This window comes from Apteryx rowi, unplaced genomic scaffold, assembly GCF_003343035.1.
Source record: "Apteryx rowi isolate R43461 unplaced genomic scaffold, aptRow1 scaffold_19, whole genome shotgun sequence".
Lineage (NCBI taxonomy): Eukaryota > Metazoa > Chordata > Aves > Apterygiformes > Apterygidae > Apteryx > Apteryx rowi.
In genome coordinates, this window is record NW_020448196.1 from 3,789,867 (window position 1) to 3,809,886 (window position 20,020).

Below are 20,020 nucleotides of genomic sequence, written 5' to 3' on the forward strand. Positions count from 1 at the left end.
TATTGCAGTCCTGGTAGGTGGTGTTTTAAGTAAACTTGTGATCACTGTTAACATGCACAGTGTAAGCTGTCATCTGTTTGAGTGCTGCCTGTTTGCCTTCATCCCTGGGGAAAATATTAAGTCTTTCTTGTGGCAAGGCTTGAGGATAATAAACACCACTGTCTTCTAGATGAAAATATTCTTACTGGAGGGGCACCCAACCCCTTAACATAAATGTTGCTGGGGGATTTTGGATCTGCACATAAATCTTGCGGTTTGGGCTCACCTTTAATCTTCAGACATGATTATGATGGATAAACTTGAGAACTCTGCAGTCTGTATTCAACAAAACCTTCACTGGGGTCAGTGACAGTTTAGTTCAAGTAACTTGGGAACATCTTCATTTTTGACTCTTGTGAAGATCATAGGGTAAGCCACTTCTTTATGATGTTAATGTGCAGCTTTGTGGTTTAGCGTGACACTTTCTGTAGTGCCAAGAGTTATCTTCCTGAAGTCTAGAGAGATTGCATAGGGTTTAGCCTGGGCCATCTGACCACAGATCACAGGGCATGAAAGGAAATGCAGGGATAGGAGAGGGAATGGCAGCTCTCCTATGGGTCTTCCAGGCTGGTGTTGGGAGTGAAGAGGAATCAGCCTTTTTTGCCTTTTCATTCAAGAAGGTGAACTGAGTTCATGCTTCTCAATAGGTGCCTTGATGCAATTTTTGCTTTTCTCCTGCGTTTGATACATCAGCACAGTCTGAACACATACAAGAGTTGGAGTCATTAGCATTAAACTGAAGAGAAGGCAGTAACACTGGAAAAAGAGGAGGAGTGGAAAGTCTGTTCTCGTTGTAAAGATATTTCCTCTATTAAACAAACCTCTTTCTCTATGAGAAACATTTAAACCTACGGAAAAACAAGCCCCACCTTGTGCTGGCTGCACTATGCTCTCTTTCCCTCTGGTGGGGTTTGTCCTGGTGCCACCCCATGGCAAAAATCAGCCTTAAATTTCCACCAGAGCAGACAAAATCTGGAAGAATTGGCTGTCCAGCTCCTAGACTCTCACAGCACTAACTGTTTTGTAAGGAAATTGGCCTGCAAAGTCAAAACAAGTGTTTAACTACAGAAGTGGGGTGTTATTTTTATTGTTGTTACTTGTTACCCTAGGAGGAGTTTTGTTTCCCACATTTGGGAGCTATATCCATCATGTCACCAGCCAGCTTAAGGTTTAACTAAAACATAGTATTGGCTCTTACGTTTTCTCATGTCATGTCCTTTGTAGTACTGCAATAAGTGTTATTAATGTTATCCCTTATGGTGTTGTATAAAAGCTGGATTGATCTTTGAGAGAATGTTTTCAGAGAGGTTTCAGGTGCTGGGGGATTTGCTGCTACCCTGCAGCTTTTAACCAGGCTGGGAATGGATATGAGCAGTCCTGAGTCAGTACAGCAAGTGCTTTGCCCAGGTTAAAGGACCACACAGAACAGTGCAGCTGAGGTTGGAGACATGGGGTCTGGCTGCCAGGATACCAGATGTGCCAGACCCTTTTGCTCTGCTTTGCCATGCTTGCTCCTCTTGAGTAATAACTATTGCAGTGAGTCATCCTGCTGAAATGAATGGAGGGCTGGCTTTTTTAGGGTGTAAGCATGTGGATCTGGTATAATAATGATAGTCATGATGTCTGTGCTCTGTGGCTGGAAAGTGGGCTATAACAGCTACTTATTGCAAAATTATAAAAAAAAAAATCCATGTGACTTAATATCCATAAATGTCATCAGAGCATAAGGCTTTTCTGAATGATGCCTCCTTTGTGGATAAATGATAGTTTTTGTTTCCAAGCCTCTTAATCCAAAATCAGTAGCGCTGAATTCTCATTTTTTTAAGTCATAAGTTGAATTTATGAGAACAATCATTGCCATGGCAACAAGTGTGAGGTCTGAAGTCAGGATTATGACTTCAGCATAAGACAACTCGTAAAGGCTGAGCTAGGGGTGGGGATGCAACTGTTTGCAAAGAAAGTAAAGGCAGGCAGAAGATTGAAAGGGTCAAACTGTTTTTAGACATTGCTCTTTATAAGGAACATTTTAAGCCATTCCTGACTAGCATAGTTCTGATTACTTATGCAATAGCGCAGGCAGTTTTAAGAAGTCTCATTTTCAATCTGTTCTCATCAGCTGTTTGTAGGGCATAACTGGTCATCAGTAACACCTAGTGTTGTTCCTACTTTGATTATCCCAATAGTTATTTTTGAACCACAGAATAATGCCTTATAGTTTTTGGCTGAATGCTCATGTTGGACTAATTTCATTGTATAAATGTCTGTCAAATTTTCTACCTAGGTATCCTGAGTTTTTCTGAGAGCTTACAATGTGTCCTCTATCTTGTAAACAACAGCTAGCTGAACTCAAGATGCTTTTAGTCATGAAAATACTTTTATAAATAACTGCTGCTCCTTAAAGAGATTTGGCCATCTGCCATGGCTGTAGTCTAGTCTTGGATATTCAGTTGTCACCCCAACTGGCTGCTGGAGGGATTTGGAGCTGGCATGAACCAATCCAGCTAGTGTAAATCTACTTGCAGCTTGCACCATCAGATGATCTGGCCTGCTCTGCTTTGGAAGTTGGCTCTTCAAACTTGGCAGCAGACTGCTGGAATTTTCCAGTTTGCCATTGTAAGCTTATTTCTGTATTTCTGTTGAGGAGGGGCAAACAGGTCTGTGCAAGCTTCTAAATCACCTGGAAAGCAACTAGAAGCTGAACTATTACTGTTGTGCAAAAAGCTTTTTTTCAGCCAGGTTCTCAACTGCTATAAAGCAAAGTTGCTTTGCATCAGATGAAAGTCCAAGTTTGGCTCTTTCTGGCTTGCTTCCTGAGTCAGGCAGTGGGAACCCTTGGAATATGGGTGGTGTGTTAGAATGTTTTACTGCTCTGACCTGCTTTTATTTCCTTGTCTGCAGTGCTTTCACTGCTTTAGCTATTTCCCTCCTTCCTATTGCTGTGTGCTCTTGAAAAGACAGAATTTCAACACTTGAGTTGCAGACAGTGTTCAGGTGTTAGTGGGATTTTCATCTGCAGCTGGAGAAGACAGGGTCTCATTTCACAACAATGAGCTGTTTGTGTGATCAGAAATGCCAGCAACATCTGGGATGGGAAGACTAACCAGACCCCGGCATTTGCTTAACTATGAGACTGAAATCGGACACCACCTCTGTCACTGTTCAGGCTGGTCATGCCTTTCAAAGGTGGTTAGGCCTGTGAGCAAGAGATTAGGCATCCATAGAAATATCATGGATCAAGTTATTGCTTTGTTTCATTATCATAGTAAAAAGGGTTATTGGGAAGGAGGGCTTTTGCAATTGGTTTGCTGGTTCTTTTAACTGTCCTAGTTACATATTGGTATGCCTGGGATACTCTAATTTTCCAGATGAGAAAACATCTGCCTGTCTGTTTGAGCTGTGGGATGGCTGCTCTGTCCCATATCAGAGGTGGCTGTGAACCTATGAGTAATGGGGTATTTTGGAGCAGGGAGTGTTATAGAGATGGAGAGCATTTCCACTGCTGGGTTGCATCTGCTGGGTGCTCTGCAGCGAGGTTTACAGAGGTGCCCAGGTGTTACTTAGGCTGAAAGAACTTGCCTCCAGGCTCCTCCTAGATAAAGAGTATCACTTGATTTGTCTCGCCAGCCTCTAGTCATCTGGTTAGTCATGAAAGGTGTATCAGGGAAGGGGTGATTTGCCTGGGAGTGTCACTGCTGTTGTACCTGTCCAGCACATGGTTCCAGCAGATGCAAGCACTTGGAGTATCTTGTTCTCCCCAGCTCATGACTCAAGGGATTGCAGCCAATATATCTTTTGCCTGTCTTTCTGCATGAAAGACTTAAGTCTCTTGTGTGTCTCATGTTCTAGCCTCCCCAGTTTTATGGGGAGGCTGCTAGCAGGGGAAGGCATCTCAACAGGTTTGCAGGTAAACAGGGAGATATTTGCTATAGCTCTTCTCCACTGAACTGTTAGCCTCTTTATTAGGCTACAAGCTGAACTGATTGGGAACACCTATTCCCCCTTGATCCCTTCTGGAGATATGGTGGGATTCAGGCTCCTGTGCTCATGGGTTTTGACATGCTATTAATATCAATTACCTATACAAGAAACTCTCATTCCAGCGGGTCAAAGAGCTTTATGCTGAGCAAATAGCTGAAGCTTCACATAGCCTCTGTTGTACTGAATATTATTCCTTCAGATAATCCAAAGCAGAAAGGCTGAGTGATGGGTTCATCAATGCATGGTAAGAACTGGGCAGTCCTGCCTCCCAGGCAAATGCCCTAATCCCTAACTCATACACTGCCCTCTGCCTGGTATATTATAAGCAGGAATGGCCAGTGATTGCTGCCCAGGTACCTGCAGCGATGAATGACCAGATATATATATCAGCAAGGTTTCAGTCCAGCAAGGGTACAAGAGCTGAGCTGACAGCAGTGGCTATTTTGCTTGCAGATAACGAAGGCCATGAGGGTGCTGCTCTGTGAGGAAGTGGGAGGGCTGGGATGCTTTGACATGGTGCAGAATGGAGCCCACTGGGTTAGGTTCAGTCCGTAGGTGAAATTACTGCTCCTTGATAATTAGTGACTCCAGATGCTAAATTCAAGAAACTTCTCACCTGTTGCATGCCAGCAATGAGTGACCCCAGATCTTTAATGGTGCTGAAAATATTGATAGTAGCAAATCTTCAAAGTCTTCTAGTTAAATATAGGGAGGGAGAGGGCTGCATTAGGCTGTTGCTCCCTGTCAAGTACCCTGCTCTGATTTGGGGTTTGTCAAGGGGTTTGTAGTGTTGCCTGCCACCTAGTACTGCAGTGCTGAGGGTCCCTCCTCTCCCTTGGGGCCTGCGAGGGGGCAATGCTGGAGGAAAGGATGTGTGGGGAAGTTGAAACTGGCTGTTGCAGTTTCCTTGGTGCTGCACTAATATCAGTGCAAAACAACATGCTATGCAATACCAGAATTGGTAAAATCATTTGGAACTGATGTTTGCTACCATGGTGTGCTGTATTGGCTGTCACCAGTGTGAAGACGAGCAGTGTTGGGTAGCTTAGCGAAAGGAAGAGCGATGGGAGCAGAGGAATGCCTTGGCTAGACAAAGCTTGCAAACTGATGCGCGCAGCCCGAAGGCAGCAGTTTTAATAGTTGACTGTCCTCCTTGGCCGCTCGCCAGGGAAGCGTTTCACCACCACAACTGTTGAGCTAACCTAGCAGGGGATAACTCCTTCCCTTTCCACGCTTTCCGAGCTGCACTTTTACCCTTTGCGTTTGCAACCTCCTTTTGCCAAGTCCTAGCTGGCATCTGCTGCCCTGTCCCCTTCCGAAAGCACCCTGACCCCGGTCTGTCTCCGAAGCCAGAAGGAAGGGGGGCAAAGACCTCCAGGTTTGGGGGTTGTTTATGGGGGGGAGCTAGCGGCGAGCGGGCACGAAGGGGAGCGGGGAGCGGCCGCCCGGCAGCGGCGGTTCAAACTTGCCGGGGGGGCCGGGCCGGGGGCCGGGCTGCGCCGCGCAGGGGGCCGCGCCGCCCGGCCCTGATTTGCTGCGCGGCTCCGAGATTGACAAACTCTTGCCTTGGCTTTAAAAGAAAAAAGGAGAGGGGGAGAGAGAGAGAAAGAAAGTTTTTGCTCCCGCAGCAAGCAGGGGAAGGGCCGAGCGCGGCGGAGCCCCCCGGCAGCCCCATGGCTTTATAAAGCGGCTGCTCTCTGGGGGGGGGGGGCGGGGGGGGGTCTGAGCGGCTTTTCTTCGCTTTTTTTTCCCCTCCTTTTCCCTTTCCTTTTCTCAGTTTTTTTTTTTTTGGTGCTTGCCGAGTTGTCCCGAGCTGGTGCCCCTTTTTTTGTGGACCATGGATACGCACACACGGTGGAAAAGGCGAAGCTGGATACGGAGCTGGCCGGTGCCCGCAGCGCTGCTCCTGCTGGGCGCCGCGTCCCTGGGCGGTGCAGGTAAGCGGCCGCGCAGCCGGCTCGGAACCGCGAGCGACCTCCGCGCACGGAGGAAGCGCGGGGGGAGCTGGAGCCTTTTCGGAAACTCGGCGCAAACAACGAGAAGGAGCTGGCTTTTGTGCTTTGCAAAACATTTGCCTTTCCTTAATGCATTCCGAAAAAGAAGAAGAAAAAACTTTAGTTGCCTGAGTCTCTGAATGCCATTTGTCAGGGGGCCCGTAAAAGGGGAAAAACTTAAAACAATGCTTTTTCCCCTCTTGTCTTAAACAGATCTGCCTGTTGCTGTGCTCGTTTTTCTGGAGCAGAAGTCAGTATATGCATCTAGAGCTTCTAGTTCTTTATATGTGCATATATATGTGTGTATATTTAACTGGAAAACTCTCTTCTTGCATGGTTCCTCCTCCTCCTTGAGGAGAGGAAACTTTTGTCGAGAAGGAACCCGCTCTCTTCTCTCCACTTCAAAGCAGCAGAACTGGGTGCACAAAAGCTTTGCAGACTCTTCTGCTCCGGACCCCAAGGCACATGCTCTGTTCCCTCTGTGCTTCTCTAACCAAGTTTGCAGAGTTTCTCCCTCAAATTACTACTGCTGAGAGTGGCAAGAGGAAGAGCTGTGAAATAATAGATGCAAAACGGTCCTAGATATGCAAAGCAGTAACAAAACCCTGAAATGTCATTTTAAAAATTGTGCAGAAGAAGGACTAAGCACTTTATTTTGCTAGCTGGATGCTTCTGTTATCCTGTGTTTTGGGGAGCTCTGCTTTCCAAATGTCTGTGCTCCCCGTGGTGAATTGTGAAATACCAGAACAGGACAGATGGATACTTGTGCATCTGCTGCAAAAGTTCTGTTTTCAGGGTCTTTTCTGAGGTTGTAGGAGACACTTGGAGGCATCGGTGCTCTGAGATCTTTTTGAATAGTCTTATGAGAGAAAGAATAAGTGGTTCGTTGGCAGAGCTGATTTTGAAATCTGCAAAGTTAGTGGCTTGGGTTTTGCAGGATACTTGAAACTAAGCTAAAAGAACCCTGAATAGCTGATCTGCCTGAGATTCAGTTTTCATGCTCAAGTTCGTGCAGATTTTGGATATTTTCCTGTGTCCTGGAAGCTCAGCCAGTGGTGTCTTCTGGCTTGTTTGTGTGTTACTGGGACAAATGCATGTGGGATTTGTTATATAGTTGTGTGATTGTCAATTATTGTCATTTCTAGGCTCTTAAAATGACTTTAAGGAAGAAGATAAAAGGCAGTAGTATGAGGAATGCTTTCAGCAACAGTTTGCTTGCAAGCTCTGAGCAAGATGGAAAAATAAGTTGTTCTCCAATGAATAAAATGCTTCTAGTACATCATTGCCAGGAAAAAACTAATGGCAGTCAGTTATCATAGAGATTGTATTGTGTTGCAAAAGTATTGGATTATTATTTAGAGCAGTTTTCTCTGACTAAACAATACTGGAGCAATATTAACAACTTAATTTCCCTTTTTATGCAGCCAGTAGCATCAGGTCACTGTTACTTTGTATTAGCTGGAAGCTGAATTACTGGTCTCCACTGTTTCAAAGGAAAGAATACAGATTTTCTTTTTGTTTTCCACCCTCTGTGGTTGTGCTAATAATATTTCAATGGTTTCAGAGCATCCTTAAGCATGCTGCCTGTCAGGGTATATTCTTTGAACAGCTTTAGCATAAGACCTAGCTCTTTTTAAACTTATGGGTAACTTTTCTGTGACTTCTGGATCCTGCTGTGGCTGCAGCGCTGGGAAGCGGCTGTCTGTCTAGCCGGACCCAGTGATATGGTAGGAGGCTGGAGAGCTTCTGCAGGGCCAACTTGCTGCTCTGAGTAGTGACTCTTGCAGTGAAAGGCTTTGAATTATCCTAATGAGCCTCCTAATAGGCTATCAAATAATTTAGATGAGGGAGGAGTCAGATTTGGACAGCTGATGGCATTGACTGATACCCTCTATAGCTCTTTTTAATCCTTCCAAGCTCTTTTTTCCTCAGCTCAGATTGTTTCTGTTTCAGTTTCATTTTATCCAGTCTCTGTATGGAGAAAGGTGAAACGCTTAATCTTCAAAAGTACATCAGTTGGGTTGCTCTGAAAAGAGGGGGAAGAAACCTAGCACAAAGGTTTCCAGAATATCAAAGAGAAATCACCATGTCAGAAGTGACATGAACTGAAATGCTGCTGAACGCTGCCCTTCTAACCCACACTTTTCCCATTTTTTAACAGATGTCCCACTAAAATCTAACCCACAAAGCTGGAGTATCTTTTTTAACAAATCCCTATAAAACTGAATTGTGTTTCTGGGTGAAAATTTTCAGAAGCAGCAGTTTCCTTTAGTGGCAAAGAAAAGTGTAATAAGAATACATGGCATGTCCTTTAAAAGAAATAAAAATACTGGAAGTTATGAAGTATCTTGTTGCCATCTGTTGCTTCTCTCCTTGGCTGTTCCCCATTTAGAATGAGCTTAAAAATTCTTAGTATTCAGCCAGTTAGAACAGTTTTGTTTAATATTTTGCCAGTTGAAAATGTTGATATTGTTTTACAAGAAGAAATATGACTTTATAAGTTTGGAATTGGTGATGGATCTGATTTCCAGTGTGAAACCTGGATTATGCTGTCAGTGTATTGCCTGTTTGGAACAGAACTTTGTAACTTAAACCCAGCTGTTATACATGCCTCATCCAGAGGATGGACTAGAGGCATTCAGCTTAAGTAATATATTATTCTTTGTAAACTAGGGGCATGATGACAAATCTTTTCAAACCATTCCCTTCTAGAGGCAGCTCTCTGAAGGCTGCTCGCTAGTCTCTTCCCTGCAGTCGTGCAGAATTGCTGGGTGCAGGAGTTGCTGTTTCTGGATCATGTTCACAGAGTTGGTTCGGCCAAGTCTTGGGCAGTCTCCCACCAGTGTTAACAGGAACTTTGCCTCTAGTCCAGAGCATTGCTTCACTGCCTAGTTTGGGGACTGGAGACCTGTTGAATAATTACTGATTTTTGTGCAAAGAGGCAGAACAGTATGGCAGAAGCCTCTATCTGCTGGCATTGAATTCTCCCCACTGAGATCTCATGATCTTTTTCCTAGTCTGAAGATTACCTCTTGGATGGGTATCACTATCTTAGATATCCAATACTGGGTCTTCCCAGATAAAACCCCTGTTTAAAACCAAGGGTAATCCAGTAAACAAAACTGCATTGGCCTGCCCTAGAACAAGTAGGAAAGGACTGTAGAGGGGATGTGGATCCTTGTTTTAAGTGGGTACTACCCCCTGCCCATTGCATTTTGTAGTTTAAGGAGATGGACTTTCCTTTACAGGTTTGTTCTTTTTAATGTTGAGCAAATCTCAGTCACTGTTTTGTGACCACTTGAAGTCATGTAGTGTTGCAGGGGATGTGCTAACATCTGTCAGTGAGAAGTCTTTGGGTGACTGGCTCCTGTTTTCCGAGCTCTCCTTCCCCTGTGCTGTGGGAAGTGATCCGGATGTGGAGCTGCAGGTCTGGGAGGGGGAGTGCACATGGGAAAGCCAGGCCTTGCGCAGAACCCAGCTTACAGCATGGGTCTGTGCTACACTGGCTTGGGTGGTTAATCCCCTCTTTATCTGTCATAGAAAAGTTTGGAAGAACTACAGGATACTTTTAAGTTTTAGGTATCTATTATGAGTTATTCCCCATTCTGTCTTCTGCCTGATCATCTCACCTACGCTGCCCTTACTAATGGGGCATAGTCTGAAGGTTGTTTCCAAGATAGCTTGTGTTTTGGGTGTCATTCCTCTGCACCGATGGTATTTGCCAGCATCTGTGCTATGTGAGATACTCAGGATAATGCTTTTAATTTTGAAGTAGTTTTTCTTTTCTCAGGAGTGATGACAGGAAATTCTTGGCCACTATCCCGGGGCCAAGGCCCAGACCCCTAAGGCCTGTAGGTGCCTGACATTCATCACTCAGCAGCATGAGCCTGGCTGGTTTCCTCTAGCACTGAAGATGTAGCTCTGTCCTGATGCTGCCTGTCCCCCTCTGCTTTGGAGCAGAGTACCTGCCTCGAAGCTTCCCCATCTGTCCTGAAGCCTGGCTTCAGTTTGTAGTTTTAAAGAGTATGCTTTTGCACAACTGCTTTGAATTACAGATAGTGTTTAAAAGGAGACACAGCGTGGCAACAGATGTGAAGAGGCAGACGGTGCTGCTGTGGCATGTGTCACTAATGCAGAGGCATTTGTGTGAAGTACCATTTATAGATGTATTTTAGGTAATCTGGGTTTTGTGTCTGGACTTCAGAAATAAATCTGTGGGAGAACTCAAGGAAACGGCTTTTCAGTCTGAGTTTTTTCTGCAGAGGGAGAGCAAATTGGCTATTTATTTTTTTTAACAATTACTTTTTCTACCTTTTTTGTCTTGTGCCCTGATTCTTCCACCTGTTTCCTGCCCCATCCTTCTCCTGATGCTCTTATTTTAATCTGTCTGAACTCCAAATATATTTCTTGGAGCAGAGGTTGAATGTTAGAGAATGGAATATCTGTGTTCATAGGGCCTGATCCAGGTTTCTTTCATGTTGATGGAAAGTTGCCCCCTGGCTTCAGTGGAAATTGGTTCTGGTTATAAAAGATAAGGAATCAGCAAGTGTCTGTAAAGGAGCTGAGTCTGTTTTTAAGACTGAGCTCTGTCCACAACAGAAATAATGCATGCTTAGCAAGGTCCCTAGTTCTAGGTAATTCCTGTGCTCTTGGCTGGAGCTCTCCCTTGCCTGCTGGAGAGCAAGCCAGTAGTGTAGTATGAAAATGCTTTAAGGACACTATGCTCTTGTTTTCCCATTAAATTAAAGATATTATTTTGCGAAAAGCTGTGATATTGTGCTTATTGGCTGGAAGGGGATTGTTTGGTTTGGGTAATGACTGCTAGCAAAGTGCTTGTGGTCTGTGAGCAGGCATGGTGCTGGGGATGCATTGCAGTGCAGGATGCTGTGTGGTCCTTCCCAGAGCAGGTGGAAGATGGCAAACTGCTTTGTGTAAATAAAATCTCAAATCTAGGAAAAACTCACTGAGCAATAGTGCAGTAAACATTTCCATGCAGGCAGGTTGAGGATTAGATGCTTTCTGGCCCAGCAGACCTGCAATCTTGTTATGCAGAGAATTTTTGGAGTGGTGAGAAGAGGGAACAGGCCAGCTGGCTAATGGAGAGGTGATGAACATGGGGTAGGTGAGTGTTCAAATTAGGCATCACTACAGTGATTCATGGTTTTGCTGTTTATATGATGGTGTGATCTCCAGATGTATCCACAGGCAAAGGTGAGGATGAGGGGGGAGTGGAGACCTGAGCCCAGGGTTATGGGATTTCAGTGAGTGGGTTGCAGGTGGAGAGGTACTGTGATGGGACTCCTGCCTGATTGTGCTCAGATGGAGTGTATGTTGCAGCAGGTGATGCTCGGGCTTAAAGACCTTCCCAACAGTTGTGAATTAAGAGCCTCTTGGTTTATTGGACTGCTGGTTGCTACTTGCATTAAAGAGATAAGGGCCTGTCTGCATATAAAGCAATTTGGGGTATAGGCCCCAAGGTCTGGGATCATCTGGCAAGAACAATTGCATTTGGAGTTCGTGCTTTGCCTTGGTGTGAATTAATTTTGAAGCACAGCAGTCCCTGAGATGGGGGAAACCCCTGCTGTGTTACAAGTATGAATTTGGCACTTTCCTGCATATGTACATGCCTGTTCATGTATGCTTTAGCTTAGTTATTTGGTAAGAATCTTCCCAAAGCAGCTATCTTTCTATAAAATGAATTCTTTTATGGAGAAAGACTTAAAACATCACTTGGGTTTTGCTGAAACATGATTGTAACTTTTGAATACCTAGACTTTGGTAAAGGACAATTGCTGTTTTAAAGAAGCATTATGTTTAATCTCTGCTAGTTTCCCTGCCCTATATGTGTATGTGTCTGCCAGCTTTTAGCTTCTTTGTAGTGCTGGAGTGCAACCCTCTGTCCTGGATTTATTTCAAGTCTTGTTTGATCTAAGTGGTAGAATGTGGTACTGAAGTATGCAGATTGAGCTTTATTGATTACACTTGTACTCTCTGCATAAGCACACAGGGCCTTTCGTTAAGCTCTTAAAGCCCCAGTTTAGCCTTCATGAATTTGAGATAAAAAATTTGGAAGTGAGGAGGCTGCTTGGAAATCCTGGATGGGGTTATAAGGTGAATTGCCTCCTCACCATGTGCTTGACAGCTGCCCTGGCAGATCTGTGTTAGGGGTTAGGGTGTTAGGGACCATGACTCATGGCATGTGTCATGCTGGGTTGCTGGCTGTCATGGTTCCCTTGTGGAGTTTTCCTCTTGGCTCCTTGTGATCAGTGGCATGGTGGGGGGAGTCCCCAGGGAGGTCCCATGTGGTAAAGGGCACCACTTCTCACCAGTGTTTCTTTCCAAACTTTGGGTTTGCTGAGATGTGCAGAGGCTTTTCTGTACTCAGTAATGTCCCTCTTGACCAGGGCTGTTCAGTGTCCTTTTTAGCTCTTTTTCATTATTTCAATTTCTCTCTGGTTATGACCCCCTTTGGAGTGCGGCTATGTACAGAGCTGTCAGGAATACCAGTTTGAAGATATTGGTAGATTTTTATTCTTTGCTAATAGGGTGATGTTGTTTTGGGGAGGTTTTAAGAGATTTTTGAAAGACCTTTATATCCTAAATGGGGTTGCTTGCTTCATGAGACCTGCACACACCCAAGGTCAGTGGTGTGCTGGCTGTAGGAAAGCTATAGGCAGATGGATCCTGTGTCCAGGATGAAGTAGACCTGGAGAGAAAGATGCGAGTGGTAGAGGTTTTGGCAAGGTCCAGAGGCAGAAGTTCTTTCCAAGTGGCTTCTGGGTGTAGGGTGTGCAGGACCAGTCTGAAATACTTTTTGCTGTTTTGCTGTTGAGCTGAAGCCTTCTGCACTAGCTGGAGTGTCCTTAAGTCCAGAGGCTTCTTTCAGAGGCAGGTTGTATTGCTAGAGGCCAGCAGTGTCTCCCTGTGGCTGGGCATCAGCAAAGCCCATGGGAATGCTCTTAGCTAGCAGCTTTGCTGGTGGACTGTGGCGTGCATCTTCAACCAAAGTGAGCAGAAGGCAATTGTCAGGCTCTCAAGGCTTTCTTCTGCCTGCTGAATTCCCTCAGTTACCTGCTTTTTGCCTTCAGTGGTTGATTGGTGCAGTGCTAGCCCTTCTGTCTGCCCTCCTGGCTTGCTCGAGAGAGGTTCCTGGGACTGTGTTCTCCAGTTGCAGCCTTGCTTTGCTCTATATCAGAGCTTTTATTCTTACTAACTATAGTGGAGCACGTGATATATGCTGAGTCTGCAAGCTGGCAGCTTTTTTCTTTAAAAAAGAAAAAACCCCTCTGTAAATGGAAACTTTTGTGTGAAACAAAAAAAACCCAATATGTGAAGTGACCAAAACCAAAAAAGGCAAAAGGTATGCGAGAATGGAAAAAATGTTAAAATACAACATTATATGGAAAAAATCACTTAGATTGGTAACCATGGTACAATTAGCCACTGGGTTGCTGTCTAAGTTTTAGAGCCCTTGAAATGAAGCTGAGCACTGAGTGAACTGTCCAAGTGATGCTGTGGTTTCTCTGGAAGTCTGGAACATCTTCAGAACTAAAATAAATGAAGGAGCTACACAAAAGGCATTTTTGAGGTTGGTTGTTCTGAGTCTGGACTTCTTACTCTCCAGAAGCCAAAAGGCGGCTTAGCGTCATCTGGAAGCTTTCACAATGTTGAAAGATGTCTTTTCTTTTTTTTGAAACTAGGAAAATGATATTAACATATATACAATGCTGGAGTTTTCCTTTTAGATTGTGTAATGAGCTGGAAAGAAAAAGGGTAGTTTTGGGATTGAATGCCTGGAATGAGCTGCACCACCATGTTCGTTCTCTAGCACTGCTACGGACTTGGAGGCCTTGGGCAAATCACTGCACTTCTCTGCCCTCAGACTTGCTCCTCTCTGGCTATACGGAACCCCGTGCTTGCCCCTGAGGCATGGCTGCAACATGTGTAATGCTGATGTGCTGACAAGGTGTATTTGTTTTGAAGCAATGAAGTATTTTAAGAGCCTCTTCTCAACCCTATGCCTCAGGCTGTTAGTGGTTGTGTTTTAAGAGACTTCTACTATAAAAATGCTTTTCTTCCATGGGATGGTGTTTTCCTTTCTAACTCCACTAGTGCCTTAAATGTTGCAAACCCAAAAGGTTATTTGGATTTTGTATGTAGCTTTGGACGAACTTGTGTTCCAGTTTAGACGATGGAGCATAACACAGACCACTATGCTGTATTATAAAGTAGTCTCAACACCATAACTTTTGAATCTATAAATTAAATTTGAAGCAAGTAGCCATATGTGCTTCAGTTTATTGGAAAGAAAATTTTTTGGAAGCTGGAGTGTGTGAATGGAAGTGGGTACTGGATACTGAAGCTGAATATCCCTTACTGGGTTTTGCATGTTAGGGCTGTGCTGTAATCCAGGAAAAGAAGGTCAAGTAAGATGATGACAGCATGACTTTCAGCTGGCTTTGGGCTGATGATATCCAGCTATTTTACCAGTATACAAAAGTGCATTTTATATTTGAATGCTTTGCCCTTATACAGGCTTTTTGGGCTAAGTGCATTCATCCCTGTGGATTTGGCATGACTTTTTGAGATGCCCCCCATGCCTGATGCTGTATTGCTAGTAGTGTTCAGCCCTGTTGCACTAGGTTCTCTGGAGAAAGAGGTTTGAAGGCCAAATCTTAGTCCAGCTGTGGTCAGTGATAACTTTCCATTGGTCTGAACAGTCTGTATTTTATCCAAAGGAGCTAGGCACCCTGTCTTCCCATGTGGGATGGGTGCATTTGTGTGTGTGGATCTTCTGCTGTCCTTAGAGGATGCTGCAGCTTACTGGAAATTTGAACTATCTGCCAAGCTAAATGCATCTAAATCTTGCTGTTGGCTTGGGATGACCCTGAATGCTGTCCCTGCCTGGATCAAGCTGTGCATCTGCAGCCAGGGAGATGCTAATTCTTTTGGAGTAAATAAAGTAATAATTTGTTTTTTCCTGGCTCAGCTTTTAAGCAAGCTGTTTAAAGCCCTTTTCTTTCCTCACTTTTCTGCACTTCACTGCTAGAACTTGCAAAGGATGGGGAGGAGGCTGCAACTCCGCTGGAAATGCTGCAAGAAGTTAATGGGGGAAGCTTGGAGAAGAGGTCACCAAGGGGTCTTTTGGAGCTTCTGCTTGAAGGGACTGTCAGGCAGTTTTAGTGGCCAGATTTAGTCTCATTTACATGTCAGCTGGGGTTTCTATTTTTTGTGTGGACATACAGGAAAGAGCTGTGCTTTAGCTGAGCTGCACATGTATTATCATGGAGAGCCTTACTGGTTTCTTTGCCCTTTCTGTTCCTCCCACTCAGCCCTCCACCCCTTTTTGCTGTTTCCAAGACTATTTAAGTAAGAATTCATTGCAGCTGAATTCCTGGAGGTCACACTGCCAGTTTCCTGGGATCTAGTGGGGAGTTTTACACAGTGATTTTGGCAATAGGGTGCAAGTTCGTTCAGCTGCACCCCTCATAGGAAGTGGGAAGTGATGAATTTGGGTGGTTTTGATAGGGCTTGTCCTAGATGTACCCAGTGCTGGAATAGGAAGACAGTCTGAGTGCTGTTGTCTGTTCTAGGTTAGAGATTTGGTCCGAGGACTGTATTTCACCAGCAGAATAATGAATGCATTGTTTGTATGCCCTTATTTCCAGCTTGCACTGTTAAAAGTGAATAGAAAGGTCAAGGAGATGAGTCACTGAATACAAGTGTCATTCTTTGGAGAAAAAATGGAAAAAAGGAGCTTCCAAGCCAGGTGCTTCAGCTGGTGCCAAACAGCTCTGTGTCACTGTGCTTTAAGGGACTTAAAAGAGTAAATCTGAGCTGAGGTCTGCTGAAGTGTTCGAGCACCTAAAAGTTAACAAGGGTCCGGGGCTGGGATTTGGCAGTTGTCGTTGCCAGGGCTCCTAAGCTAGGTGCTGAGGTAGGTTGTGCACTGCTGATCCAGGTAGTGTGCTGCGGTACTGGGTCTCTGCTGGACTACTGCTGTTGTTGCTTTGCGTGACAAACATCCTGAGCTTAAAGGGTTAGTAAGCTCTTGACTTCCTTGCAAGCTTGCTGATGTGCAGGAAAAGAGGTTTCCTCTAAATTAAAGTGAAGGCTCCTAATGCTCAGCCAGGCTGCTTTCCTCCAACACTTGGGTGTTATGTGCCCTGCTATAGGGTAAGCAAGGCTAGTAGTGTCACGAAGATGCTGTACTGGAATAGCAGCATTGTCTGAAATGCTGGCAAGAAAATTTGCCTACCTTAAGCAACAGACCCCAGCAGGGTCCCAGCACCATCCTGGGGCAGCTCTTGGGTGTGAGGGAGGTGTGCCAGAGCAGAGTGGTGGGCAGGTGCTGATGTGCCTGTTGGCAGGGTGCCTGGAGGTATGCAGGGCTCCTTTGCGTGGCCCAGCCTATAGCTTGCTTCCACCCCCGCCCTGGCCCTAGTAAATGCCAGTTATAAATTAAGCTTTTTTAATTTCCTGCCCCAAAGCTTCATTCTACAAGCCCTAGGCAGCTGGTTAACTGCATTGGCAGAGCACTGAAAATAGAAATATGGCTTGTGGGTAGCATGTGTTGAAGGGGGAGCAGTAAGCTGTGGATGGGTTAATGCCAAGTGGGATGGGATGGGGAGTTGGCCAGGATTTTCCTTTCATTGATGCTGCTGGGGCAGTTTCAATAAAACAGTAGTGGTGGCCAGGAGGCCAGAAAATAGAAGCCAGTTCAGAAGTCATTAGTGCTCTTAATTGGCTAGAGTTTCTTTAAATTGTGGGCAGCTCCTGTACCTGTGGGTTTCCTTTTTATGTGGTGGAAACACCCTCCTTTGGGATCATCAGCATTTTGATTGATTGCTTTGCCTTCCCTGGAAAGGAAGCACGTGCAGCCTTCTGCCTCAGTGCATCTGAGTTGATGGGATGCTACGGCAGAGACCCCTGCATGTTATCTAGTACCACTCTGCGTCTTGGTGGCATATGAATTCTGAGAGTAAATAGAACTGTGTACACTTTTGACTTCTAGCCAGTGGATTTTTTGTTCCAAAATACTTTTCCAGTGTAAAACAGATTTTTCCAAAAAACTTGATTTATTCCTCCTATCAAAACCCCACTTTAACAGAAAGTTTTACTTTTTTTTTTGCCCACTTAATGCAGGGTCACTTTCAAAAACATGTCAAATGAATTTGCCAGGACAGCTTTTGTCCAAGGTGGCTGAAAATTCAGCACAAATTCCATCTGACATGAAGTGATGGAACTCCGGACCCTTTGATGCAATGCTGACCTAAAGGCATAGTAAGGCAGGTGTCGGGGGCTTGTAACTCGTGTACGGGGACTGTGCCAGGTTTGCAGGGCTCCCTCCTGAGGGTGAGGCAGTGGTGGAGCTGTGATGGGCTCATGGTCCTGTGCTCCTCAGTCTGCTGTGTGGGAGGGGAACACGCTATGGGCAGGACCTGGCTCCGATGTGCCCATCGGTGTTTCCCTGAAAGATGAGGCTGTCGGTCACCCTGTGTGTGCCCCAGTCCTGGAGCATGGGCTGCTCAGTGTCTGCCTTGGAAAGCTGTCAGCTCCTGGAAGGATAAGGACTGATGGCCTGGAGCAGTGGGTTTGCAGATGCTTTTCCTAATGAGGCCCATGTTATTTTGCTCTTGCTCCCTTTGGGTTTTCTGCTTTCTGTAAAAGGGCAGGTTGCTAAGAATCCCCTCATTGTCTGTGCGATCCAAAAGCAATGTGAAGGGTGGGAGGCGGAAGCGGCTTTGATCCTTGTCACAGGCCAGTGTTCATATAGGAAAACTGCTAGGAATGTTCTCTCGCGAGGGCTTGCAGGGACTGGGAGAGGCATATTATCACGTTGTGTACGTTTTGGGAGAAAGTCTCTCTCTGCCTCTCACATGTTTAAATTAAAACAAGCTCTTTCTGCAACTGTTGGCTGCTTTTCCTCCTGACCTCAGGAGCTGGCACTGGGAGGAGCAGGCAGACCCCAGCGCTTCAAACTGGCTCAGTTTTTTAAACTTCAGTTCTGATTCCCTGCAGGATGCAAAACAAACAGTAAGGGCTGTATCTGCTCTGGAAACATCAATTTTCCTGGTGCTCTGTAATTAAAGAGCTATATCAGGAAGCAGCAAAGTCTTTACATGCTGGAGGCTGTTGTCTTACAAGACCATAGGAAGAAAGAAGCAGACTTCACCCCTCTGCCAGCTTTTGTCCCACCCTCTCTCCTGCTCTTTTCTTTCTGAGAGTCGGATTGGAGGGTGAAGACTTCTGCAGTGTAAGAGGCTCACTATGATCTTTGAGACTTTGGGGCTGCTGCTTGCTGTCTTGTCTTTTCCAACCACAGGTGCTTTCCCACAGCAGGGTCTGATTCTGCAAGGTGCTGGCTGGGCACTTGTGTCCCTGGTTGCATGTCCCTGCTGGTGTCACCCACTCCTGGATGCGTTTTTGAATGACTGCAGTGGCTCCCTGTTTTGGGGGATTCACAGTCCTTGTAGAGGCACAGGTCTTCCCTGCATGTGGGCCAGGGCTTTGGGCCGATCCTAGGGCACATGGGGCTTGGTTTTGGCTCATGGCTGGCTGGAGATGGGATTTTGGTTCTCGGCTGCAGGTCGTGTGCTCGTGGCTCTGCGCGGCTGCAGGACTCTGTCCACATTGAGCCCTGGGGGATCAGCAACTGCGGCATTGACTCCTGTCAGCTTTGGGGTTTTGGGCAGTGAAATAGGCTTTGCATGGTGGGGCCTAAATCACAAGACTGCTCTTCATCTCTTCTCTACCACTGCTCTTGACTTGCTGCCTTCCACTGCCCATAGACTTGCATTTTCAGGCAGTTTATGGAGCATTTTTAATATTGGTTGTGATTCAGCCTAGGAAAATTCGATGTGATTTCTGCTGGCAGTGTGGAGTAGGCTTTGACTAAAACTAGAGAGGACTAAGATCTTATGAAATATGAACCAGAACGAGAACTGGAACAAAAGCTTATTTTGGGCCTGGAAATGTCTGCAAAGACCTTTGGGTTCCTTGTTCGAAGGCACTTAAATTCCACTTAACTTTAGAGGTGTTCTGAAATGTTTAGCTTGTGCTAGAAGTTAAAGGTGTTCTGCAGGCTTAGAGTAACTGACGCCTTGCTAAAGTGTGTGTTGGTGGGGGTATTTTCATGAATGTTTTAATGAATGACATCTCTTGCATCCCCAAAAATACTTGTAAGAACTTCTGGAGGGGTTTTCAATGGGAGTCTTTGAAAAAATTGGAAAACCTGCCTGGAAAAGGATAATAGCTTGACTGGATATAGCTTATCAAATATTATATATCCAGCAGAAAATTGGATTTTTGCACCTGTATTTTAATATACTCTTGCAAAGTGGAGTTTTTCCTGGAAAACTTGGATGCTTTTTTGCTTGACAGAAATGCATATAAAACCAAAAAACTGAAAAAATGCTTCAGTTTTCAGCCAGCATTTTTGAGCAAAATTGAGAAAATCTTGTTAATGACCAGCTCTTACAATCAGAGGTTTCTGTGGTCCTGCAAATAGCTCATCTTGGGTGCCAGTGCAGTGCTGGCCCTGCTGGGGCATGGGGATAAGGTTTTATGGATGAAGCTGAAGCATCTCCTGCTCCTTGGGGTGATGAAATCTGGTTTTGCTCTAGTTTTGGTGGCCTCTAAGGTATGTGGGTGGGATTTGGGGCTGAATACACCTGCCCTTGTTGCTGTGAGTTGGGGTCAACGTAATCATTTTTGAGTGGTGAAATGTGCAGCCCCAGGGTATTTCATAGGAAGTCTTTTAGTTAATGGTAGGACTGAAAATATATGTGGGAGATGAGGGAGAAGCTTTTATAAAATTATAGACCTGGAGAATATCCTCACACTAACAAAATATACCAGCATCCTGAAGTGGGTCTGTTCTGTGATTTACTTAAGCCTCTTCATCCTGTTCTAAAGGGGTCTTTCTCACCCTTAAAGACTTCCACTTAAGTAGTGTGAAACAGGAATTGCTTCATTGTCCTTTGGGACAAAACACTTCAGCTGTACAT

General features: G+C 45.1%; 1 protein-coding gene across 2 annotated transcripts in view; it reads left to right on the forward strand.

Annotated features, from left to right (window-relative positions):
- The first annotated feature begins 5,854 nt into the window (after positions 1-5,854).
- Positions 5,855-20,020, forward strand: part of COL5A1 (collagen type V alpha 1 chain) — a 171,547-nt gene continuing 157,381 nt past the window's right edge. For both annotated transcript variants that reach the window (XM_026062162.1, XM_026062163.1), the window contains exon 1: positions 5,855-5,954. In XM_026062162.1, coding sequence (XP_025917947.1) covers positions 5,855-5,954 — 100 coding nt within the window. The remainder of the gene's footprint in view (positions 5,955-20,020) is intronic.